This window comes from Gracilinanus agilis, chromosome 4 (assembly GCF_016433145.1).
Source record: "Gracilinanus agilis isolate LMUSP501 chromosome 4, AgileGrace, whole genome shotgun sequence".
Taxonomy (NCBI): Eukaryota; Metazoa; Chordata; class Mammalia; order Didelphimorphia; family Didelphidae; genus Gracilinanus; species Gracilinanus agilis.
In genome coordinates this window covers 125,963,276-125,990,556 of record NC_058133.1, presented here as the reverse complement: position 1 = coordinate 125,990,556, position 27,281 = coordinate 125,963,276, and the positions used below count along the sequence as shown (strand labels likewise).

At 34.0% G+C, this 27,281-nt stretch overlaps 1 protein-coding gene across 1 annotated transcript in view; it reads right to left on the bottom strand.

Annotated features, from left to right (window-relative positions):
- RRP15 (ribosomal RNA processing 15 homolog) overlaps window positions 1–27,281 on the bottom strand; it is a 46,964-nt gene that overhangs the window by 2,086 nt on the left and 17,597 nt on the right. The window contains exons 2-4 of the mRNA XM_044671670.1: window positions 23,157–23,428; window positions 19,955–20,052; window positions 17,530–17,731 (exon numbers count right to left, since the gene is read on the bottom strand). Coding sequence (XP_044527605.1) covers window positions 17,530–17,731; window positions 19,955–20,052; window positions 23,157–23,428 — 572 coding nt within the window. The remainder of the gene's footprint in view (window positions 1–17,529; window positions 17,732–19,954; window positions 20,053–23,156; window positions 23,429–27,281) is intronic.

Sequence of the window (27,281 nt, the reverse complement as noted above, 5' to 3'; positions counted from 1 at the left end):
GTAAAGAGTTTCCTTCTGGATTTGGAACTCCAGAAACTGATAAAAATCTTCAATTTGGTTCCTTCCCCCCACATTTCAATTTTGTATTTCCTTCAATTTATACTTGACTTAAAAAAAAAACTACTTCTACTCATTCTAAATACATAAATCCATGTTTTACTGGATTTCCACATTTCTAAGAATTGAGACTTGTGTATAGTGAGGCCAAACACTATAATGATATCTTGACAATTTATATTTAGTAACCATAGATACTAAAAAAAATATCAGAGAACAACTAGGCATTTAAGCGAGGCTATACAATTCAACAAATACAGAAACAAAAAAGCCACTGTACCTGTATCAGAAGAGGTTCATGACATAAATGAAGACTAAAATAGCAAAGCTCTCACATTTTACCTAGCACTGTGGAAAGAATACTTGAAGTCCAAAGACCTGAGTCTGAGTGTGGGCTCTGCACCTTATTATATATGGCAGATAATGAGGAATTCAAGTTCTTTTGGAAGGTAAATGAGAGGATAGACTTGATGGCTTCCAAGGTACCTTCTGAGGTTTAAGTTTTGTAAGCTTATGACTCATTTTCTCTCTTTAGGTTACATGATTTAGCTAATATTCAGATCAGATTCCAGTTCTCTTTACTACATAATTACAACAGCAAAAAATATCTTGTATTCAATATTTGAAGATACTTCATCCATAGTTAGTTGAGAGACAGGAAGTGTGTGGGTTCAGGTAGTATAAGGAAATGCATGAGAAATTCAAGTAAGGTGAATAAAGAGATGACATCTGAAAGGCTGTGTCAAGTGATAGGTACTACAGTTTAGGAAAAACATTAAGAAGCTAAAGAACTCTTAAGAGTAGGGCAACCAAAAAGACAAAAGTCCTTGAGTCTATTTAGATAGATCAATTAAAGAAACTGTAAATGTATAGCTGGGAGATGATATAGTCCTTGATGGGCAGGGCTGTCACAAGAAAGAGGAATTTAGCATTTTCTGTTTGGGCCCAATAGAAGCAAGCTAATAGAAGCAAGGGTAAAAATTGCAAAGAAGCTAATTTAGGCTTGGTGTCAGGAAAATTTTCCTATTAATTAGAGCTATCTAAAAGAGGAATGCGCTGCTGCCTCAGAAAATAGTAATTTTTCCATGATAGGGAGTTTTTCAAAGAGAGGCTGGAAGACTATTTATTGAGTATATTATAATTGGGATTCTTTTTTGGTGATGTTTATACTATGTCTCTGCTAAGATCTTTTCTAGGAATAAAATCTTGTAATTCTGTATTTCTAAGTCAGAGTAGGAGGAAAATGTACTGTACAATGACTAAAAAGTAATAAAGACTAATGTCATTTGACTGATAAACTCTAAAGAAATTTCTAAAGAAATATTTGTTTTCATTTTCTGCAGGACAATATGTACACTAACAGCCAAGGCAATGTAACTTCTGGCAAATGTAACATCAATTTAAACCATATGAGGCATATCAACATAGATAAATTAAGAAGTATACAAATTAATTGGCATCAGGCACATATGAACTTCAGATAGAAAGGGACCTTAGTAGACATCTATACAGCCTATACCAAAGAAATCCCCATACTCAACAAGAGTTATTCAATCTTTTCTTAAAGGGCTCCAAAGAGAGGTAAATCACTATCCAAAGGTAGTTCATTCCACTTTAGAATAGCTCTAACTGTTCAGAAATTTCATGACCTTAAGCATAAGTTTGCCTTTTCTGCAAAGTAAGTTACTACTAAGTTCTGCTATCTGGAACCAAATGAATTCCTCTTATAGAACATACAACAAATAGCCTTCAAAAATACTCATCTTTCCTTTTCCAAGCTAAGCAATTTCAATTCATTAAACTAATCCTTGTAGAGAAAACAGGTTGAGATCTATTGCCTAACATCATATCAGTAGTAAATAGAAGATCTGGCATTTTAACAAGTCTTCTAATTTTAAATCTATCAAGAGTCAAGATCCTTAATCATTTTGTTTCTCTTTCACTAGACCAGTGATGGAGAACCTTTTAGAGACCGAGTAACCAAACTGCAACCTTCACTTATACATGTGAGCCACTCCCTTACCCCAGACAGAGGAGGGAGGAAATACTCCCACTGGACTGCTGAGCAGAGGAGTGGATGATATGAGAAATGTCCTCAGGTGCAGTGGACAGGGAGAGGGGAGCAGCCCCCTCTGGCACGTGTGTCATAAGTTCTCCAATAGGGCTATAAACAGTTTCAAAGTTATCAATAACTTAACTGTGAATCCCAGAACTAAACACCATATTCCAGATGAGATCGGTCTATGCCAAGGTAGAAAGAATAAAAGAACCATTTATTAAGTGCCTACTACAAACCAGGAACTATGAAACTATTAACCAAATTCATTTGATCCCTATTTTAGAGCTGAGGAAACTGAGGGAGACTTCAGGTTAAGTGACTTGATACTAAATCTTATAATTATCTTGTCTGAGGGTAACCACAAGCACTCTTCTCTGCCTTGGAACTGTGACTAGGGTCACCAGGCTTCCCTATGGCTGCAAGTACTGGTGTGTGTTCTCCTTCTTCCCCTAAAAGCATGTTCCAGGATTGCTTCCTGGTTCTGCATATGGACAGTGTAACAAGAGTCCTAAACCTAGAACGAGCAAAGGGACCCCCACAAAATCTTTCTGAGCAGCTGTCAGATCTACCATATCATCTGTGGCTGAGAGTTCCAAAAGTCTTGCTGGGCTTCAGCTGTACCAAAGCCCATTACTGCTGCCTCACCTCAGAGTACTAGATCCCTTGGGATGGCCTTCTAAGTTTTTCTGGTCTGAAAAATTACTTCACCTCATTTTTTTGTAGGTTATGTGCCCCAGAATTCATTCTGAGGCTTTATAGCATTGGTCCCCAAATTTTTTGGCCTACCGCCCCCTTTTCAGAAAAAAATACTACTTAGCCCCCTGGAAATTAATTTTTTTTTAAATTTTAATAGCAATTAATAGGAAAGATAAATGCACCTGTGGCCATCACCACCCCCGGATCGCTGCAGCACCCACCAGGGGGCAATAGTACCCACTTTGGGAATCACTGCTTTATAGCATAGTTTTTTGGAAAATAATTTGGAAGAAATCAGCTAGATTCATGTACCTTCTCCACCATCTTGACTCCGCCTCTCCACAAAGTCTTGACAAGCAAGTTATGTATGAAAGCTACATGTATATCTTATTATAGTCTTAAAAAGAAAAGCAATCTAAACATTTTAGATTTTTCTAGTACAATCTTATTTTTGTGTTCTCCTAAGTATATGCAAAAAATTCATTCTATTTGGCATTTATAATAAAAAAGAATTTAAAAAATGTCAAGAGCCATAGATAAAATCATAATTTAACTGTTAAGTTGCTGTCCCCTTGATTAAATCAATTTACATATAAATTTAAAAAAGCTTATGTAGATAACTAATATGATATCTGATGGTTATTTTAACTAAAAAATTGATCAGCTCAGGAATATGGTCAGGACCACAATATCCAATTCATATCAATTTCCATGGGGGAAAAAAATAAATTTGACATATAGCAACATTTCCAGGAATCTAACTCCCCAAAAGAATAAGGATTGCTTAGGAAAAAAATACACCAGGGACAGACAGATGGCTTAGCTAAGTATAAAGAGCCTATTTCCTCCCCTGTTATATGTTGAAAAATATATGGGCATATCTTATACCACAAAAGGTTCACAGAGAGTGATGTAATAAAAAAAAGATGTTGTAATACTATAAAATTTGGTGAGAATTTCTTTTATCCTTCTATCCCTCATTTTTAAAGGAAAGGTTAATGTTAAAGGTAGGACCTAAAAGAATTAAGATTATTATATGACTGGCTACTGGCCTAGGAATTCTAAGAAAAATGACAATACTAAGAGCTTAAACCACATTGATATATGCTGCCATCACATTATTAACTAAGAGTAGATGGTTATGACGAAAACTTAGGAAGCCCAATAAGCTATGCTTAAAAAAAAACTACAATAATTCTCATTGACTTCAAGCAACCAATATGACTCTGGTGTAACATCAACTGAAAGGCAAACCCAGGCAGGACTTAAATGAAAGCCAGATGCTATAGGACTACAAAATAATAATGCTTCCCCTGGCCCTGCTTTATAAAAGTATTTAATTAAATTAATACAAATACTTTATATCTATTAAAAAGATGAAACTTTCCCTTCTTAAAAAAACTGTTCACCAAAGATACCCAGAATAATATTTTTTTACTTAATAATATAAAAGATTCTTATTTATATACCTAAATTTTGGCAAAGAAAACTCAAAACACAAATTTGTGCTTACCTTATTACTATTGTGAAGGGAGAAATAAAATTAAATGCTAGACAACAAGCAATAAATCCACTCCCATATCTAGCAATTGGCATGAGTTAAAATTTCATTATGTTTTCACTCTACAAAAAATGTTCATGCTTTTCACTTTTTAAAGTATAATCCAGTTTGTTTTAAATTAAAAAAAAAAACTACTTAATACTTGCTAAATCAGCTTTAGTACACTTTATAAGATTTTATTAAGTACTTTACTGCTACTGTCAAATTTAGCATCAGAATTTGAAGCCTGCTCTGAAAAGTCCCCTTGAGAAATTAGGAATATGGTACCCACTTTATTAACTACACTCATTTAAAAATGGCAAGTACACCTATATTCAAAAACATGATTATCAAACAATACAAAATCTCATTAGTTTAAAATGTGTAGGAGAAGTGTATCTGAATTACGAGAGAAAGCTGGGGGGGGGGCTTTTTTTGTTTCTATGATGCATGAAGATCTTATGTTTATTCAGATTCAGTAAAATGTTTCTATTGGAGTTCTCTGTGATGGTTTTCCAGTTGTGTTAGTCTTTTTCCTGTCTTTTTCTCCTTCTGTCTACTTTTAATTTTTGCCCTCTTGTTGCACTTAGCTGGCTTTCTGGGCAATAAGCCCATTCTGGCTTCATTTTTGTTTACTGTTTGTATAGCTTCCCAGATTCTATTTTAAGTTGACTAAGGTACCAAAAAAGATACAAAAGACTTCAGTAGATGACACCCTGTTGGGGACAGGGAAAGAAGGCCATGGTGCAGGTTAGAATGAGAAACATATTTTCAAATTATATCAATATTAACAGTACTTTAAAATATGTCTAAAAATAAAAATATAAGATGATGAAGTAGAAATTTCATGGAACTACAAATCAGGAGATTTGTAGTCATGGCCATGCTACTCTGCTTTCTAACTCTGGTTTAGTCACTGTCTCTCTGAAGCTTGGTTTCCTCATTTGTAAACTGAGGAAGTTAAACTAGAAGAGGTATGTTCCAGTTCTAAAATCTTGTGATCTTGAATTCTTAATATATATATTGCATTCATAGAAACTACCTACATTGTTCAGAATTCAGTACAACTGAAAAACTTTAAAAAAAATATGGATACAAATAAGAAAAATGACCAATTTCCACTGCTGTCTTTTCCTTCCTTTCTTAAAAAAAAGGGTGACAATCTAGGTTGTCATTGTGTGGATCATAAGTTACTGCTTCTCATAGGCACAGGTTCCCAAAGCTGACTTTCAGAAAACATCACCTCAATCCACTACTGATGATATTTTCTTAATAAGAATCACTACAGGTTGAAATGATCGAAATACCTTTCCAAAGTTATGTGAAATAGCTTTTGGGACAAGTCAAATATAATGCCAACTAAAACTTTTAAATGCCATAAATGTTTTGTCAATCTTAAAATTTGATGCAGAGTTTGATGTTGATAATACATTCTTTATCAGCCTCCTATAGTGGTTCTTTCATCCAAAAATGTGGAAGGATTGCTAGAAAGGAAGCACTTTCCAGGATAGTCTTCTTTTCCTTTGCTTTCCCTTTGTCTTTTTGCTGGTATTCCCAACTCATGATACTTGGATAAACTGGGCATCACCAACTTCAAGCCTTTCAGTAAATAGAAGTTTACCAGGCCTTATAATTACTGTGTCCTTATGTCCTCTAGATTCCTGGAAACAGTCATTTAACTTGCTAATACACCCTGAGGATTTATGGGCCTTTTCCTCTACCTTGCAGCTGAATTATTCACCCCCACCATTTTATTAATTTTCTCTTCTGTTATTCAATTTAATAAACATTTATTGAATAATTCCTACATGCCAGGCACTATGCAAGGCACTGGAGATATAAAGATAAAAAAAATAACCTTCGAAGAAGCTTACATTCAAGTAAAGAATACAGCGTGTACACATGTAAATATGAGATAATTTGAGGAGAGGGAAAATACTAAGATGCAACAAAAGCATTACTTTATGCCTTGTTTTAAGAAAACCTAATATTTAAAAATCCATATTTGCCAAACATAAATCAGCAGAGAACTACCCCTGCCCCCCCACTTAAAAGAGAATCTCTAATCTTATTAAGATATTATTCTGAAGAGTTTTCTCCACTAGAGTTAAATATGTGTTTTTTGAATAGAAACAAAGGATCATTATGGATACCTGTCACTTAGAGAAACAAAAGTCAACACGCACCTCAGAGAATACATAAAACACCTGGTAGTTAAAGAATCCTATCTTTAATATCCTCAATAAGAAGCTACCAAGTGGTCTCCAGTAAGAGGGTGGTTCCTTAAGATAGCTCCTTCCATGTTTGGCCTTCCAACAGGAGAGTCAAATATCCTCAGTCAGTTCAACTCACTGAAATGCATTCTCTCTCTTACCAATTTTTCGATCTTTTTTTCTCCCTTCCATACCCAAACTTTTTGGAATTAAGTTGTTTATATCTAAAGCCATCTTCTTCACAATTCATTGATACAATTAAAACTGAAGAGGACAGCAAAGTTGATTAGAAAGCTTTCAAAAAAAACCACACCTGAAATATTAAGACTCAGAGTTAAAATGATGTCTAGAGAAAAAATCTATTATACTTTAGCTGAAGTAATAAAGGGAAAAATGTATTTCAGACAATAAACATAGAAATTACATTTTATCAAAAGGTATCAAGAGAATGAACATCAATATTAAACACATATGCACTGAATGACATAGCATATAAATACTTAAAGGGAAAACAAAAATACTTAAAAGAAAAAATAAATGCGGTATATAGAGAAATATGGCAGTAAACCATAATAGTAGGTAGAGGACATTAATGTCTTCCTTTCAACCCTAGGTAAACCTATATGCAAATCCTCCCTCTCCCTAGATTGTAATTTATCATTCTAATCCTTACAAATTTGTAAGACAATTAAATCCTCAAACACCCTCAGAATCTAGGAATGTACAGTGCTTTCTAAATTATATATTTTTAAAATTCCCCTCTTCTTATTTTTAAAAAGGCAGTTTTGTTTTCCTTTCCTTCTAATTTTATTGAAAACTGAATTTCAAAATCAGTATAGTATAAGAAAAAGCATTTGGCCTTGGGGTCATATCTGATTTTAATTCTAGTTTGATGATTCCTTACTAGTTAGGTAAAGAAATGAGTACTTAACTTGAAATTAGGGGACCTGAGTTTGAATTTCAGCTCTGATATAGACTGTTTGGTAATAGGCAAATAACAATCTCTGAGTCTTGGAAAAATGAGGATATTTATATTACCAACCTCACGGTAATTGTTACAAAGTGCTTTTTAAAAACACTTACACTTTAGTAACATTATACTGTTGTTCAGCTGTGTCCAAAATCTTTGTAACCCCATCTGTGGTTTTCTTGGCAAAGATAATTGAAGTAGTTTGCCATTTCCTTCTTCAACTCATTTAACAGATGAGAAAACTGAGGTAAATGGAAGTGACTTGTCCAAGGTATCTGAGGCCAAATTTGAACTTGGGAAGATGAATCTTTCTGACTTGGGACACAGGTACTCTATCCAATGCCTTACCTACTTGCTCAATGCTCAACTGGTCTAGAATAACAGATTACCATAAAATACAACTCATCTGATTCTCTTTCTTCATTTGCATTATGGTAACAACAACTACACAACTAATCTCCCTAAGGCATGAAGAAAGCACTACATTAACAGCAAATGGAAGGATAGTTAACATACCATATCTCCTTCATACTGTACCCTTAAAAAAAGATCATACTTAAGTGTAATGTAATACCAACATTTTTGAATGACCTAGAGTCTAATGGAAACCTAGAAGAAGCTGAATATCAGTTAAAAGTATATTAAAAATCTAATATATAGTCATTTCCCAATCAGTGTGATTGGGTTGACTAAACAAGAACTACAAAACACCTCCTTAGATAAAGCATTACAAGGATAGTTAATTAACACATAGGAGTAATTTCATAAGGAAGAACTATATTAGATATAAGTGGAAAGAAACATTGTTCAGATATCAGGTAAACCAACAGGAACTGTAACCAAGGCAATGAAGGGCAAGGGGATAACAAAGATGAGACTGGAAAAAAAGTAAAAAATTAGGAGTTCTGACCCAAAGGGGTTAAGATGAACCTAGAGGTGAGAGTAGTAGCCTTCAGAAAGAAGAAAAAAGGAGTGTTTGTAAAAGAATGCGACTGAAATATGTGAAGCAGCATCTAAGTGGGCAGGCTTAGTCAGAGAAGTCATAGACAAAGGAAGATGCAATAAATGTTGAACAGAGTCAAGCAAGCCCTTACTAAATGGCCTGGGGGAAACCTGTGCAGGTTTTTGCATTATTAAAGTGCTTAAAATGAATTAATACTGCAACAAGATAATGATGAACTTAGGAAATTTCATGCAGAGTATGAATATACTTCTCTAATAAACATTTTTCCCTTCTTAATCAAAAGAAATCTTCCTTTCTTCAATTTTTCTCAATGGTACTTGTTTACTATCACTGGGAAGCTGGTACTATTTCTTGATTGAAGTCCTTAGGCTAGGAAGAAGGGGAGGAAAAGATGTGGAAAGTGGAAAGTAGGAAAAGTCAAGATGTGTAGAGTAAAAGGATGCAATGCAACTGAGCCTTAGTTCACAACTTTTCCAAACAGATACATAAAATGCACCAGATTTAATCCTGACAGAGAAATACAGAAAAAGTCATACTGAATAGTACTGAGTCCTTTGTCTGGCCTGGATTGGCCAGAGAGATAAAGACGTTTGCAAAAACTGGGACTGGGAACAGAGTAAAAGCAGAAGCACGCAACCCATGGGGAACTATATAGGTCAGAGAACAACTAGAAATCAGGAAAAAAAAAAAAAGGAGGTTCCAGACATATATTGAGGCACCTCCAGACCCATACTGAGGAAATGCAATGAGGATGGGTACCAAATGTTAGCTTTGTTGCCTACTAGTCAATCCTGTGGTGTTGCCTTACTTAGGAAGAGAGGCGTTAGGCAGTATATTAAAAAAAGAGGAAGTTTAGAAGCCAGCAGTAGCAGTGGTGTGGCTCAGACCCCAAGTTCACAGCAGGGTCACTTCTACCATCTAGTCTAGGCAGCAGAGGAATAGCCAAGGCAGGAAATCCAAACCCAAGAGGAGCCACTTTGAACCAACGGAGTTCTCCAGCAGGCTGAGAGAGGTTGAGTCTATCAGAACTCAATGAGTGAACAGACTTAAACCCTAGTCAGGAACTTCCAGAGGTCAGACCAGGGAAGCAGCAATCAGATTTTGCTCTGGATCATACCCCTTTGGGAGCACCAAAAGTATGCAAATCCCTAGCCTATCCCTGAAATCATGGAATAACAAAATACTAAATACTGTAAGAAAATAGCAATAGGGCCATCCCATACCGTCAAGCCTCCAGAGAGATTCCGCAGTGCCCAGCACTAACATCAAGTCCAAAATCAATAAGTGTACTAAAAAGTTCGGCAAACAAAAAAAGAACCCCGTAATGAGCAATGGCAGAGACTCTCAAGACAAAAACGTGGAAGAAGAGGATGACTTCAAAACACATATAGGCAATTCTCAGAGAAAAACATAGCTTGGGCACAAATTCAACTAGCATTCCCAGAAGATATGAAGCAAGAATTAAAAAAATAATTGTTCAGTAATATTTTTATAGGGCAGCAAAGGGGCTCAGTGGATTGAAAGATGGGCCTAGAAATGGGAGGTCCTGGGTTCAAATATGACCTCAGACACTTCTTATGTGACCATGGCCAAGACACTCAACTCCAATTGCCTTCCCTTGCCACTCTTCTACCTTCAAAGCAATACTTAGTATTGATTCTAAAACATAAGGTAAGGGTAATAGTAATAGTAATAGTAATAGTAATAGTAATAGTAATAGTAATAGTAATCGTAATCGTAATAATAATAATAATGCTTTTAAATGGAATAAGTACCTAAGTAAAAAAAAAGGAAAAAATGTTTATTGCTTGGGCAAGAATCTGAAAACCCTTGGAAAATATAGGAATAGAAGGTCCTTTCCTAAAAATAATAAACAGTACATATCTTAAACCATCAACAACCATAATATGCAATGGGGATAAATTAGAAGCCTTCCCAATAAGATCAGGAGTAAAACAAGGATGCCCAATTATCACCTCTACTATTTAACATTGTACTAGAAACACTAGCAGTAGCAATTAGAGAAGAAAAAGAAATTGAAGGTATTAAAATAGGCAATGAGACTAAGCTATCACTCTTTGCAGATGATATGATGGTCTACTTAAAAAATCCTAGAGAATCAACTAAAAAGCTAGTAGAAATAATCAACAACTTTAGCAAAGTTGCAGGATACAAAATAAATGCACATAAATCATCAGCATTTCTATATATTTCCAACACATCACAGCAGCAAGAAGAAGAAAGAGAAACACCATTTAAAATCACCCTAGACAATATAAAATACTTAGGAATCTATCTACCAAAACAAACACAGGAATTATACAAACATAACTACAAAACACTTTCCAAACAATTAAAACTAGACCTACACCAGGGGTCGGCAACATATGGCTCTTTCTGCAGGAGCCATAAAGTCAATTTTTTTTCAGGCACTGTTACAGGAGCGCTACTGTGAGCACTGTATGGTTCTCACGAAATTACATTTTAAAATGTGGCATTTATGGCTCTCACAGTCAAAAAGGTTGCTGATCCCTGATCTAAAGAACTGGAAAAACATTGAGTGCTCATGGGTAGGACGAGCTAACAAAATAAAAATGACCATTCTACCCAAATTAATTTACTTATTTAGAGCCATACCTATCAAACTACCAAAAACCTTTTTTACTGCATTAGAAAAAAATATAACAAAGTTTATTTGGAAGAACAAAAGTTCAAGAATATCAAGGGAAATAATGAAAAATAACGTGAAGGAAGGTGGCTTAGCAGTACCAAATATTAAGTTATACTATAAAGCAGCAGTCATCAAAACAATATGGTACTGGCTAAGAGATAGAAGGAACAGACTTGAGGTAAGTGATGTCAGCAAAACAGTGTATGATAAACCTAAAAAAAAAAAAAAATCGATGAATGAAAAAACTCCAAAATGAAAATTTCCGTGAATCAAAATCCAGAGCTTCCACGAAAGAGAGGAAAAAAAGCTTTTCCAAAAGAAAAATACTTTAAGCAGCCAAAAAAAAGAATTCAAGTACTGAAGAGAAAAAGTCAAGATCATACATATTTCAGCAAATGTTACTATCAAGCAAAGTCCACTATCACTTTTTTAAAGGCAAGAGGGATGGCCTTAAAGCAAAGAATAACAGCAGTAAAACCAAGTATAATTGTACAGGGAAAGAAAACTGACTAATAATTAATTAACTTAATAAAAATAGAGGACATCCAATCATTCCCAATGAACGGACAAGAGCAAAAGAGAAATTTCAAAGTTCAAACACAGGAGTAAAGCATAAAAAGGCAAATGAATAAAAAGCGATAAATAACTAAACACCTCACTCTCATTCTCATCTAAATTTGTCAAAAGGAACACAGATGAACAAAAGTCATTTCACTTACTCCAGGAAAATAGAAAACAGGAAGAAGAAAACTGAATGAGAAAAGAGAGATTAAGAGAGATTAAAGAGAGGATGAGTCCTCAACAAAACACACTCTGGTTATGCAAAATTATGTATAGCTTTTTCTGAGATGGTAAAAGAAGGGAATCTGAAGCTATACTATAGCTAAGTAAGCTATAGTATATCAATATGATGGAATGCAATTGTGCTGAACTACGACCAACATAATGAGCAACAACTATTCAAGAAGACTCATGATGGAGACATTGTATTGAGATGAAGTGAAGTAATAATGTCATTTTGCTCTTAGCAATTTAGTCAATCTGATGGGTGCAACATATCATTTTAGAATTCTTTTGGTTTTCATTTCCCTAATAAATGTGATTTAAAGCATTATTTCATATGCTTATATATGGCTTTGATTTCTTCATCAGAAAAATACCTGTTCATTTCTTCTACCGACTTATCAATTGGGGGATGGCTCTTATTCTCATAAATTTGACAAAGTTCTCTATATATTTTAGGTGAGACCTCTAATTTAAATATGAAAATTTTAGTCTGAAAAATTTCTCCAATTTTCTGCTTTCCTTTTAATATTGGAAATATTTGTTTTATTTATACAAAAAGTTGTCAACTTAATGTACTCAAAATTATTCATTTTATACTTCAGAACGCTTTCCATCTTGTTTCCTCATAAATTCCTCTCCTATCCTTATAGCTGATGAATAATATGTTCCCTGTTCTTCTAATCAGCTTATTATATCTCCTTTTATATCTAGATCTTATATTCATTTTGAACTAATATTTGGGGAATGATGTAAGATATTGATCTCTACCCAGTTTCTGCCAAACTATTTTCCAGTTGTCCCAGTAATTTTAACCATCTGCTCTTTTCCACTGACGTAGTATTTTTCTATTTTGTAGCCAATACCATATTTTTGATAATTACTGACTTACAATACAATTTAAAATCTGGTACTACTAAATCTCCTTCCTTTAAATTTTGGTTTTATCAATTCCTTTGATTTGTTGTTCTCATTATTTTTTCTAGCCTAATAATGCAAAATTTTTTTGGGTAATTTGGTTGGAATGGCAGGGAATAAATAGTTTTAGTTTAGGCAGAATTGTCATTTTAATTATATTGGCTCTACCCACCCATGAACAATTAATATTTCTTTAATTATTTATATCTGATTTTATTTGTGCAACAAATGTTTTATAATTATGTTCCTGGGTTTGTTTTGGCAGATATACTCCCAGGTATTTTATTCTATCTGTAGTTATTTTAAATGAAATGTATCTTTCTATCTCTTCTTGCAGGACTTTATTAGCAATATATAAAAATGATGATGATTTATGTGGGTTTATTTTACATCTTGCTACTTTGCTAAAATTATTGATGGTTTCAACTAACCTTTTACTTGAATCTCTAGGATTTCCCACATAAATCATTATGTAATCTGCAAAAAGAAAGTTTTATTACCTCTTTATCCATTCTGATTTCTTAAATTTCTTTTTCTTTTCTTATTGCTATTGCTAGCATTTCTAGTAGTATGTTAAATAGTATTTGTGATAATGAGCATCCTTGTTTCACTTCTGTTCTTACTGGAAAAGCTTCTAGCTTAACTCTGTTACAAATAACACGTGCTGATGATTTTAGGTATATGCTTTGTATCATTTTAATAAAAATTCCATTTACACTTATGCTTTCCAGTGTTATAGAAATGAGTGTTGTATTTTATTAAAGGTTTTCTGCATCTATTGAAATAATCATGCTTTTTATTACTTTTGTTATTAATGCAATCAATTATGCTGATAGTTTTCCTTATATTAAACCATTCCTGCATTGCTGGCATAAATTCTGTTTGGTCACAATGTATAATTTTTGTAATGTATTGCTGTAGTCTCCTACCTAGTATTTTATTTAGGATTTGTGCATCCACATTCATTAAGAAATTGTTTTATAATTTTCTTTGTTTTTACTTTTCCTGATTTAGTATTAGTACCATTTTTTTTTCATAAAAGTTTAGTAATACTGCTTCTTTACCTATTATTTCAAATAATTTACTTGACATTGGAATTAGTTGATCTTTAAACACCTGACAGAATTCAGTTGTGAATGCATCTGGTCCTGATGTTTTTTTCTAAAGAAGTTCATTTATGGTCTGTTCAATTTCTTTTTCTAAAATAAGTTATTTAGATAGTCTATTTCCTCCTCTGATTGTCTAGGCAGTTTATATTTTTGTAATTATTTTTCCATTTCTCTTACAATGTTAAATTTGTTAGTATGTAACTGAGCAAAAGAATTCCTAATAATTGCTTTAATTTTAAGTGCATTGGTAGTATGTGCACCCTTTTCATTCTGTTTTATTGGTGAATTCCTTCCATTCATGTTTAAAGTTATAATGATCAATTATGTATTTTGTTCTAATCTATTTTTCCTCAGTTTGTCCTTCTCTTCTTCTCCTTGGGGACATGTCCCTACTCATATGTTCAATTCTTCTATCCACTATCTCTCCAATTGGCACCCTTTATTAGAACCCCTTATTTTTTTAATTGGGGGTCAGAGGGAATGTGTAAATGGGGGGGTGGGAATAGGTCATACCAGTGTTTTCATGCCATATATATTGCCATACTCTTCATGCCAAAGGCATTTATCACAAGACACAATAAAAAATAGAAGATGGTACTGATTTTAAGATGAAAGGTAAAGGTTTTTAAAAAATCATCTAATCCAACCTTTCGCACTTTACAGATGGGGAAACTGAGGTCCAGAGAGGGAAAGTTATTTCAGTCATATGGATATAATGAGACCCCTGAGTCTCCCCTCACTATACCAAATAATGTACATCTAGGGTACACAGTGTTAGGGGGAGAGAGAGGAATTCCAAGGTTACTAAATATTAAATCAGAGTTTTTCAATCCTTTTCATTAAATAACATAGGTGTGAACCTTCTAAAACATACAGAGACACAAGGGTAGCAACATCAGGCTGTGAAGAATATGAGACTAAAGATAGAGAATTTGGATTTAAACTCCAGCTCTGCCACTTACTTTAGCTAGGTGACCTTGGGTGAGTCACCGAAATCCTCAGAGCCTCAGTTTCCTCATCCATAAAAAAGGGGATTTGACTTCATAAGGTCCCTTCCAGCTTTAAATCCACAATCCTTTAAAAGATATTCCTCCCTCTCCTTCCATCCAGTGTTGCACTTGGATTGAGAAGTCCTGGGTTCAAAAAATGGCTCTGATACCATAGAATCAAGGCAAATTGCCTCTCTCTTATCCTTAGTTTCTTTCAATGTAAAGTGGGAATGGTAATATTAACACTACCTATTTCTCAAAAGTTAATGTGGGGAGCTTTTCTTTGTAACGTATATTGTGCTGGATAAATGTGACTTTGTTATGATTTCAAAAAAAAAAGAAGATGGTAAACTTTGATTTGCAAATGTGACTCCAACAGTACCTTCTTTGGCTGTGGATAGCATTATTCATCATGGATCTCTTGTGGCTATCTTGGGAACTTGCTTTACTAATAATATCTTAGTTCTTCAGTTCATAATCACATAATATTTTTGATACCATGTATCAGACACTCCTGGTTCTGCTCACTTCACTTTGCATTAGTTCATATTAGTCTTTCCATTTTTCTAAATTCATCCCTTTTGTAATTTCTTATGGTGCAAAAGTATTCCATTACAAGCATATACCACAATTTGTCCATTCATTAACCTCTGCCCTCCCTAATTTGTTAATATATGTACTCAGTGATATAAATTTTCCCCTTAGAACTGCATCAAGTGATGGACAACCTCTCAATTTCCAGTTCTTTGCCACTACAAAAAGAGCTGCTAAAAATATTTTTGCACGGGTAGTTTCTTTTCCATTATCTCTGATCTCTTTGGGATACAGGCCCAGGAGGGGTATTGCTGGGTCAAAAAGTATGCAAAGAAATGAATTCTTTCAATGAATACTGTGATACGGTCACACAAATACTCCTGTTTTTAAAAATGTGATAAAGAAAACATAAGTAAAACCAGCAAGAATGAATTTGGTTTCTACTTCATGGATTAAATCAGAATAAAGTATCTGAGGAAGAAATGAAGGAAAAACTAGAAAAAGATGACCCTTTCAGCACAAAGCCAATATGCCTTGTTCTCAATTTTGTCCTGATCCTTGATACATTCCATACCATATTATACTTGTGATAATTTGGGGGAAAATATAAAGTAGATATTAAGGGAGGTATGCCCAAATATCCATGGCATAGTAGAACACAAAACAGTTGCTAGAGGCAAATCTATATTTTATAGCTTATAAAAAAACAAAACAAAACAAAATGGGGCAACTGGGTGGCTGTGTGGATTGAGAGTCAGGCCCAGAGATGGGAGGTCCTGGGTTCACTTCCTAGCTGTGTGACCCTGGGCATACAATTTTGTTCTTTTGAAATAAAAAAGATTGACAAGACTTTAAAAGCTGGGAAATAGATGCCAAAATTGTCAAATGGTAATTTAATCAAAGAACTTTAAAAACACTTCAACACTATGTGTGCATGAAATTCCTAAATGATCTTTGTGCCACATAGTGTTTCAGCATGCTCCACCAAAACATAAACAAAAACACGCATGACAAAAATACACAACAATGTCTGGACTGATTAAAGTACTTCTTACTGACATTAGACAGAACTTAGCTCACAGCAGTAGATTAGTGACAAGAGAACCATTTCACTATTACCAAACATATCAAGGTCAGAGTGAATGTAAATGTAAATATGTATAAAAAATGTACTAAAGCATTCATTTTATATAACTTACAAAGCAAATTACTAGGAATCAAATATTTTAAAATAATCAAAATTATATGTATTATGCCTTTTTTCCAACAAATCTTCACAATTCATATTGTAATTTTATGGCAAATGGATAAAAACTAACACTTTTCCCTCTGATCAAAAATCAGTGAAAATGCCTTATCCTATAAACTGATAAACAATATAGAACAACTTCTCAACTCCTCTTATTTTTCTAAGCTTTACATCAGGTTATTTGGTAAGATATTAGAAAATAAGACTCTACCTGGCCAAATGAACAAACTGCATAAGTCCATAATGTTGTCACTTAGCTTTTAAAATAGTGGTGAGAAATCAAATTGCCCTGCAATTCACAGATCTAAAGTCAGCTAAATGTCACTAGCTACTTCTACATAATTCTGACTAACTGCAGAAAAATAATCTCTCTAAAATGCAAATAAAAAAGTTTGCAATTTATTATGTAATCAGAAATACAAAAACTGAGTAGTCTCATTCTTTATAGTTTCTGATTATCAGTGATAACTGCTAGCATAGGTATTATGAATTCGCACTAACCTAAGGAAGAAAAGAGAGGCTTTAAAAATCAGATGCTGTATATGTTCCATAGTTTTCTCTACCATGCACTTTAGTACACATAGTTGAGAAGATAGTAATCATCAGAGTATTAATGATGACAATAAGATTATGTTTTCAATTGTTATTGAACTCACATTTATTAACAACATTCATCTCTCCAGGCTACCTGTATATATTAAAGGTGCTACTAAAAAAGAGGATCAAACTTATTCATTAGTATACAAGTGTTCAAATTAGGAAATAAGCTCTTCTTACCTGTTTGTCTTTTGAATTCTGGCCTGTGGGATTCTTGCTCTCTTTGCTTCCGTCCACTCCTCTGAGAACACTAATGAAATCTTTCTTGGTGACAGTTGACATCAACTTTGCACGTTTTCTCACAGAGCCTCCAACTTCTTTCATTTTTTCATCAACATTCTTCTGGTGCTTCCGAACAGCATTGAATAACTGTACCACACCCCTGCAAATTAGGTAATGTTCCCACCCCACCCCCCAATTCTTATTAAGTAATAATAAAAAGCAATTATAATCAGAAAACTATACTGGGTGCTTTTTTTTTTAATTCTAGCTACTATCTTTTCCAAGTCTAAATTTGGTACATTTCTGGTCTCAGACACTTCCCAGTTGTACAACCCTGAGCAAGTCACTTAACCTCAACTGCCTAGCTCTTAAGGCTCTTATGCCTTGAAAAACAAAAAGAGTTTTCTCTCATCTAACTAGATATGCTCCTATCCCCTTTGATGGGAGGACAATGTAAATAAACTCTTGATTGGTCCTTTGTAACTAGAACTATCCTGAAGATGATTGGCAACTGAAAGTCAAGATGGCCAGACAATTATCAGAGGAACCTCTTCCCTCTGTGGCTTCTAAATGACTTAACCTTTTGGACATGACCCATTTTATGTTCTTTACAGTTCTGTCATCTTTTTCACTCTCTTAAAATTGGGTTTAAGGAATCTAAACTCTTGTGATGATATCTTAGCAATGTCTCACAATATTTCTTGGCAGATTCCTGGTCCTCCCCTAAACACCTTTTTACTGTTCTTAGTGTGAAAAGATACAATCTGTCAATTTTCTCTGCAATGTTTTGCCAAAAAAAGTTAGCCTGTAAATTTGAATTGACCTGCCATGTGTGTCTGTTTGGCAAGAAAATATGTTTGCTGCCTGAAACAGTTAACAGTTTCTGAAAATAGCCTCCTTACAGTGATTTCTATATGCCATTGTTAAATTTCTCTAAGAAACTATGATTGGTGCAATGTAATAAAATTTTATGATGCTATCATTATCTCATCTTTATCCTTTTTCTGTTTTGCTACTGATTTTGAATTATGCTTTAATAGTTAGTTTGCATACATGGACAGCTAATTCTGAAACTATTCCTATCTGAGTAACCAGACATCTCTTGTTACTTTTACTTTTTTCATAATTTCGTTGCTTAGCTTCTCAGAATATTCTTCAAGAAAGCATTCATGTCAAAATATACTCTTGCTTCCGGGTAGTCTCCAAGTCTTTTGGTCTCTTTCACTTTTTTTATCCTAAAAATTGTGTTTTATAAACGTATCTTATACTATCCTCCCCTAGTCCCTACCTTCACAATGAAGTTACCAAGTATCAAATTAATGATAACTTAAGTTTGGAGAATCTTATCAAGTTCTTAATAGGATTTCTCCACTTAACTTCTGGTGTATGTTACAATTACATTCATGTCCTCTGTTTTAACTCTTCATTAGCTCTGCATGAGAAGGGCAATGTAATGTGTCACTGAGAACAGGGCTGAGTCAGTACACTAAGGATTTGATTCACAGTCCTGACACTTATTAGCTATGTACTTCATCTATAAAAATGAAGTTAATAATTTGTTATTTTCCAAGCAGCTAAGCAGGGTTGTTTGAAGAAAAATACTTTGTAATTTTGTAAACCTAAAAGTGCTGAACTATTATTTCAAGGTAAAATGACAAAGAAATTACTCTATTAAAAGGTGCTTCTTTTCCTTTCTGGATACACAATAAAACCAACTTTGTCAATCCAGTTGCCTATCCAAGAAGAAACTGTGAGTTGTCTTTCAATTTAGTTGCAACTTTAAGTCTTCTGGTTTCATTTATAACAAGTGTCAATGTGGACATGTTCTGCACACAATGTAAGTTGAGCCGTGGCTCTCCTGCTAACCTTAAACAAGTTGCTGACACTTCCTGGGCCTCAGCTTTCTTTAGTTATAAAATGAAAGGTTGAAAGGGATGAACTCTAAGGTCCCAACCATTTTTAAGGGGCTTATGAGAAAGATGGCTTTCACTGGTACAAAAATAATTGTCATTATACCCACAATAAAAGCAGTGTAGTATGTGCTTACTGTGAACATAATCCACAGAAAATAGTTAAGTAGTATGGGTTTTAGGGGAACTATTTCAAGGAAAATACAAAAACATGCTAAAAGGTAAAGAAGTGTTTATGTGAGTAATATTAAGCAAATTATATATTCTTCTCTAAACTCTTAATATTTTCATAAGACATAAGAAATCTTTGGTTAAATCTAGTACTAAATAAACAGACTGATGTATAAATCATTTAACTCCTAGTAGTCACTTGTTAAGAGTTAAAATTAATTAGAAACAGGTTATTTGCCCTAATTTATATATATATATATATATATATATATTTTTTAAAAAGCACAAAAACATTTTCTTACCTTGTAGCAATTCTCTGTAGATTTCTTTCTATTTCTTTGTCTTTGACAACATCTGGCTTCACTCTGCACATCATTTCCCACTCCCGCTTCTTATCAAGCTGTGTTATAAATATTGTTATGTGAAAGAACATTAGACATTTTTGAAAGTATAGCATACTTTGATATAATACTCTGAAAAAGGACAAAGGTAATAAATCACTTTGGTACAGTTTGTTGTTAGGGCTTTAAAAAACTGCATTTTTAGGAGTTCAGCTCACAGGGTCTGTGGTTAGCATTCAGCTGTGTCATACAAAGATCCCAAGTGAGTTTCTGTCAGGGCCTTTGCTTCTTTGGACAACAGGATCCTGGAGGACTGCCAGTATATTCAGCCATGCAAGGCTGAGTAGGGTGTGAGCTAAGTATCCACATCAACTCAGAAGCCTTCTGAATTGATCTGGGAACAGGACAGATAGGCCTACTGGAAGATCAAAGGCTATATATTCTTTTGTCAAAGTTTTAAAATAAAATAACATGATCAAGAGTATGTATAGAAAGGGCTTAAGATAGGGATCCTTAAATACTATGTATATGAGTTGGCTTAGCTCTCTACTTCTCATACTTTGATAGTTGTATTTTAATATTATTGGTTTCCTTTATATTTTATATTTTATTGTATGCATTTAAAAACATTATTTTGAGGAGTCCATAGTTTTTACCAGATACCCAAGAAGTTCATAACAGTTAATGAATAAGAACCCCAGACTAGACATTATCGAAATTCAACATTATAAATACTTAATGACACTGAAAACTGAAGTGATCTATTACTTCTCTGACTTGGAAGTTCCTGTCAACAATTAAAACTACACTCTATCCATGCCAGCTCATCATATGGGACTTCTGTCCTATAAGTTTACCACAGGGAGGTCCTTCAGTGTTCCGGAGACCTTTATCAATTCCTTCTGACATTACAAAGGTACCATTGGAAATTTCTGATTGTCTAGCTGTTCTCTCTTGCAAGAGGAAAGTCAATCTTCTCTTCCTATCATACATTTCCTTAATGTTGTTGTTTGCTCCTCTTCTTCAGTGATTATGTTTCAGCTTGCTCACCTCTCCATAGTCCTATGTAAACCTACCAAATCCTATGCATTATTGTCATATAGCAGGGACAGCTAGAATACTGCCATTAAACAGATGGGATCTTGTCTCCAAGGAAATTTGGGTTCGATAAAGGACTCTGCAATTTCCCAGAGGCAACTAAGCCTTCTGATCAACTCTGGCTGCACCTTGTTGTCATATCTGTACTGTCAGTTATCCATATATATATATATAGATCAAGCTCTATAAGTTGCCCATCCAAATATATGTGATGTGGGCAATAAAAATAATTAAAATTCTTCATCCACTAGGCCTTTTTTTATGTGGATAGTGAGGCCCAATTCTTTTGAACAGTTACACATTTCTTCCAGGAAAACAGCATTCCAGTTGATGTAACCAGCATAAGGTTACTCACAAAAAGGAAAAAATCCAGAGCAAAATCCTTTTCAACTTTGATTCTGCACTACACCTCCCTATCTGCCTGACCTCTCTGAAGTAGTGCACACCAACGCTCCACTCCCCCTTCTCAAAAAAAAAAAAATCACATTATTATCCATCTTAAGTGACATAGCATTCTGTGAATCTCCCTAACAGATTTGGTCTTAAAATCCTGTTATATTTAACAACCAAATTTCAATGTGTGCCTTAATAAAGGGATTAAAAAACTGTAAGTGTCAAAAATAAAATGTATTTTACTTTGCAGTGTTTTTCAAATGAGTAAAATTCTGTAAATTTGAGATACTTTACATTTAATAATTAAGTCATGTTACATTTAAAAAGCAAGCCACTCTTTACAAATAAAACTAAGAAAAAAACAGAAAACACTTTTCAGTTTCTTCAACCTGTCCCCAATTTTGGAAATCTATTCTTTTATTTCCATGATGAGAATAAACAAATTTTTTAGATTAATACAAAGCACATGGCAAAAACAGGGTTGTCCCTCATCCCTTTAACTTTGAAAACTTTCAAGTTGTTCTCACCCTCAACAGGATTTGAGGTAATAATGGATTCTGATAAACAAAACAAAGAAACCACCACGATGTTCTTCCAGCTGACAAGCAAAAAAAGATTCAGATTCTATTCCCATCACCAAGAACATAAAAGCAAAATTTGTTTAAAAAAAAAAAGCTACAGTGAAGACAATGAGCCAACAGTCATGTCTAAGAGAATAAGAAATTCAGATGGAAAATTTCTGCCACTTACACAGTCTTAAGTAACAGCAAACAGTATTATGAACAAAATATGGCAAAGGGCCTGATGCTTTATTGTGGCATGGAGGTCCTGAGTGATTCGTGAGCTTTCTAGTTTTCTTTTTTCTTTAAAATACACAGGGTTTTTTTTGGAATAGCTTTTTATATTACCATAGGGGACTCCACAAAATTCCAATGCAATTGTACAAAGCTGCCTTTCCCCAGCATAAAGGTAGTAGCATCTTTTGGAAAACTCAACATTTTACATAGTCAACTTTCATCATCAAGTATGAAAGAGATTTTTAAAAACCTTCATAAAAGTACAGTGTATTTGTAATAGCCACCAGAATATAAATTCATGAGTTTATGACCTAGTTTTGGCCTCTAATCAAAGAACTACATTTTTTAACCTTCTACTGGCATTGATGTTATGAAAGGCAGACTGTTCAAATTTATCTAGCAGTGAACAAGTCAAGTTTACAAAATTGCAAGCCACCTCTGATTTGTGGTACCCCACATATTAATCTTACAAAATACATTTTCAACTTAAAGAGTATCAACCTGCTTTTTTCCTTAGAATACAAAGTGTGTTCAAAAGGCCATTTTAAAATTGAGTTCAGGAAACATACGCACAACTCAATGAATAACTTATTTATTGCCAGATATAAAAATTTTAGTTCTAAACTAAGTCATTCATACTTTTATAAACTTAAAACTGATAAGTGTCAAGTTTCCTTGGGGTTTAATTTTTTGAATCTTGAAGGCAATTAAAGAAATCAATATAATCAATACAGTAATTTAGTTATGTTCAAATTTGTGTTCACTAAATAATAGAAAACTATGTTAACTGGAAAAACACTGCAAGAAATACTTGGGCATTGATAAGAAATAAAGTAGACCAAATGTAATCTACAAGATATCTCTGTAAGACTTACCTGTTTTCTTTTCTCCATTCTCTCTTGTTTTTCTTTCTCTTTTTCCTTCTCCAGCTCTTTGTTTTTGATGAGAATAGTAGGTTTACTTTTAGGAGTCTTTTTGTTAAGAATTTTAGCCATGGCATCTGCCCAACCAGCATTAGTCCCAACATTGGATTCTGTTGCACTTTCATTTTCTTTGTCATAAGCTATAGCATCATCTTCATTATCACCTTCATTTGCTTCATCAGAAGAAAAATTGTCTTTGGCACCTCCCCAGCTTGCTACAGAACCTTAAAAAAGAAGAAAACATACTAAACATTGATGTCCTATATGAAGATTGAGGGAATATAGCCTATGAAGAAAGAAAATGGAAGTAAACAGTTTGAGTTCAAGATCAGGAGTAGATGTAGCCAGTCTTTGTAGCTTAATTACTCTTTGAAGTTGTCCTACAGAGATACTTAGTAGTAATAGTTGAAAATGATAAAGTACAACTGGCAACAATGAGATATTATATTTCTTAGAGGAAGAGACTGCATTTCTGACCAGAAAATGAAAATACTTTCAAGGAAACACATTTTGCCATGTATGTTTGAATTTGCTGGTTTATACTAGGCTATTCTCATCATGTTTGTAAAAAATGAAGGTAGTTAGACATACTTTTGAACTTATTATTTACTGCTCTGTAATTGGTATGAAAGGGAAAGGGAAAGGGAAAGGGAAAGGGAAAGGGAAAGGGAAAGGGAAAGGGAAAGGGAAAGGGAAGGGAAGGGAAGGAAAGGAAAGGAAAGGAAAGGAAAGGAAAGGAAAGGAAAGGAAAGGAAAGGAAAGGAAAGGAAAGGAAAGGAAAGGAAAGGAAAGGAAAGGAAAGGAAAGGAAAGGAAAGGAAAGGAAAGGAAAGGAAAGGAAAGGAAAGGAAAGGAAAGGCTTTTCTGCCTCTTAATCAGCAAGGTCAAGTGATCCATTAAGAGATCAGGTCTATTATTTAAGGTACATTCTAGTGCCGGAAAGCAAAAAATCTCTGGCAAAAGTTAAAACTGCAACACTGACACCTAGTGTTTTGTCCTGATCAATTCACAAATGGACTCCAATAAAACTAGTCTTTTCCAGGTATAAGGCAAAAGCTGCTAAATATGTAATATCACTGACTGCTTAATTATTCTCTCCTCTCCTCCATCCTTTCCCCCCATTCCCCATTTTCTTTTCCTCTTCCAAATGAAAGCTATTTAACCTTGGGACATTGTGTATGGCATACCCCCACATGTTTGCATATTATATCCAAAAATTATGTTTTCTCAATAGATGTGAAGATAATAATAGCAGTTAGCATTTATATAGTGCTTACATGTACCAGACACTGTGCTAAAAACTTGACAATATTATTTCATTTGATCCTCAACATAAACTTGGGATGCTGATATATTATTTTTCCAATTTTAACAAAGAAATAGGCAAGGAGAAGTTAGGTGATTTGCCCAGGGCCACATAGTGAGGCTGAATTTGGAGTCTTGCAGACTCCAAGCCTAGTATTCTATGTATTGTGCCACATAGCTGCCCAATATATCTATAAACTAAAGTCATACTCTGAGGCTATAAAGTTAGAAAGGTATCAAGTATAGGCCTAGAAAAAGAAATATGTCAATCATCTAATAGCCAGTATAGTTATATTTGGAGAAGTCACCACTCAATAGTTGAAAACTTTATAACTGATTTTTTTCTACCACTGCAACTCAGCCTACAAAGACATAGAAGATTTACAATTTGTGTTAGTAAATACGCTTACATAAAAAAAATTATAGATCCTTGAAATATTTCAGTATTTTCAAAAGTCCAATTTGTAATTCCATTGCTCCATACTCCAATGTATACAATAACTAAACTATCATTTAGTCACAGTATACTTTGTATACAAACAGTAATTATTGCAAACAGTGACTAAATTATTGTTTCCTAAAGATTTGTTTTCCCAAAAAATGTGTTAGACATAAATAGTAGCCTCTTGCCATCCATTCTGGAGGACACAAGGAAATTCCCCCTATAAAAAGCTAGGTGTACTTCAAATGGGGTGGGAGTGGAGGGAATCAAAGAAGAGGGAGGTTATAAATTAGAAAAGAAAATGCTTATCTTAAAACTTAAACTCACTTCTCAAAAATGTATTTGTATAACATTTGTTGCATCTAGACTCTGAGCATTACTGAAAATAGGAAAAAAAAACTGAAGAGTTTATGCTTTGTTTTTTATTTGTTTGTTTAATGAGGTAAGTTCCCCATAGCCCTGCTCTTAATTTATATGGGTGCTGAGGAAAATTTTAAGCTCCTTCTGGAATTGAATAGCAAGGGGAAGGAGAGAGAAAAATAAGTCCAAACAAATGATCAGAAGGGAAGACATTGAAATTTTCTCCATGGAGAAAACAATTCAGCAAGCAACATAAAGTTTCATTCTGCTTTTCTCTGAAATTATATCATGGACATCTTCACTAAAAATCAGAGTCAGATGAGCAACTAATACCTAAACTAAGATTAAATGTTTTGCTAGTTTATATAACTTTTTAAATACCAGTTTTAAAAGTTGTTAACTTAAAAATAGTTTTGTATAACTAAACTAGAAAAACTAAACATAAAGACCTTCTACTGTACGCTAAGAACCGGATTTCAAAGAAACTGAAATGTTTGGAAAAGACCTTAGAGATCAATGAGTTCAATCCATACCTAATCAGGAATCCTGTCTATAATACCCCTAATTAAGTGATAACCAACATCTACCCAATGATCTGTTTAATCACCTCCCAATGTAGCCCATTCTACTTTTGGACAGCTCTATAAAGAGGTTTTTCTTTATAGGAGCCAAAAATCTGCTTCTCTTTAATTTTTTTACAGTTTGCTCACTGCTCTGGCCTCTGGGGCCAAACATAACAAGTTTAATCTTTCATCTAAGTGACAGGCCTTAAAACAGAAATGATACTGTTTAACAGTGGAAAGGCTTCAGATTTGAATGCTACTATTTAAAACATCGATGTATCTTAGGTAAGTTAACTAGAGTCAGTGCTTCAATTTCCTCATTTGTAAAGGGAGGAAGTCTATACTACCTCCACATTCACTTCTAGCTCTAAATTTAAGTGTTGAGCCACTATCAGTGACCCTTGAAAGCCCACAGAAACTAACCTGTACATACCCTCTAACTCGGTATTACTTTAGGTTTATACCTCAAATAAGTCAAAATGAATGCGAAAGGGCCCTCATATAATATTTATAGCAGTGATTTTTATTGTAGCAGAGAAATGATAAAAAGAAAATGAGTCTCCATTAAGTGAAAGAAGGGTAACTAACTTTGAACACTGGAATGTAATGTGCCATAAGAAACAACAAATATAAAGAATGACTCAGAAAGTTGGGAATATTTGTATAAACTAACGTAGAATGAGGTGAGTAAAACCAAGTGAATAACTTACCTGAAAGACAACAATAATGTAAAGGAAAAAAACAAATCTGAAAGACTTCAGAACTTTAAACAAGGCAATGACCAATCTTGACCCAAAAAAAAAACAACCCCAAAACTTTTAAAAGTTCTGAAGAGCACATAAACAGAGAACCTTTGGCAGTTCTTGGATTCATATGCAATCCTTTTTTATTCTTTTCATATTATTGTAAGAGTCAACACAAAAAAAGATAATTCAATTACTAAAAAAGACTACCATGTAACCCTGCCCTAATCCTCCCAAAAGATCACAGACAATAAGAGAGGTACTAAAGGACTGGAAAAGAGTAAAGGCTCCAGGTTTCTTCCCCAAATTAAATAAAGGTATGAGAGATATTGAGATCACTAACAGCTAAGAGGATCAGGAAAATTTTCATGGAAAAGGCAAAATATGAGCAGAACTTTGAAGGACAAAAAGGATTCTAACAGGCGAAGGTGAAGTTGTGCACTCTAAGCCCCAGGAAAGGAGATAGAGATCTGCAGGATGAGCAAAACGATCAATTTTGATAGAACACAGAATCCAGGAAGTGGAATAATGGGTAACATGGTAAAAAAGAAAGATGGGACTCAGTTGCGAAGGACTTTAGAAGCCAGAATTGTTTATATTTGATAGTAAAGACAAAAAGGAGCCACTCAAGTTTGCTGAGGAAGGGAATGATTTTGGTCACACCT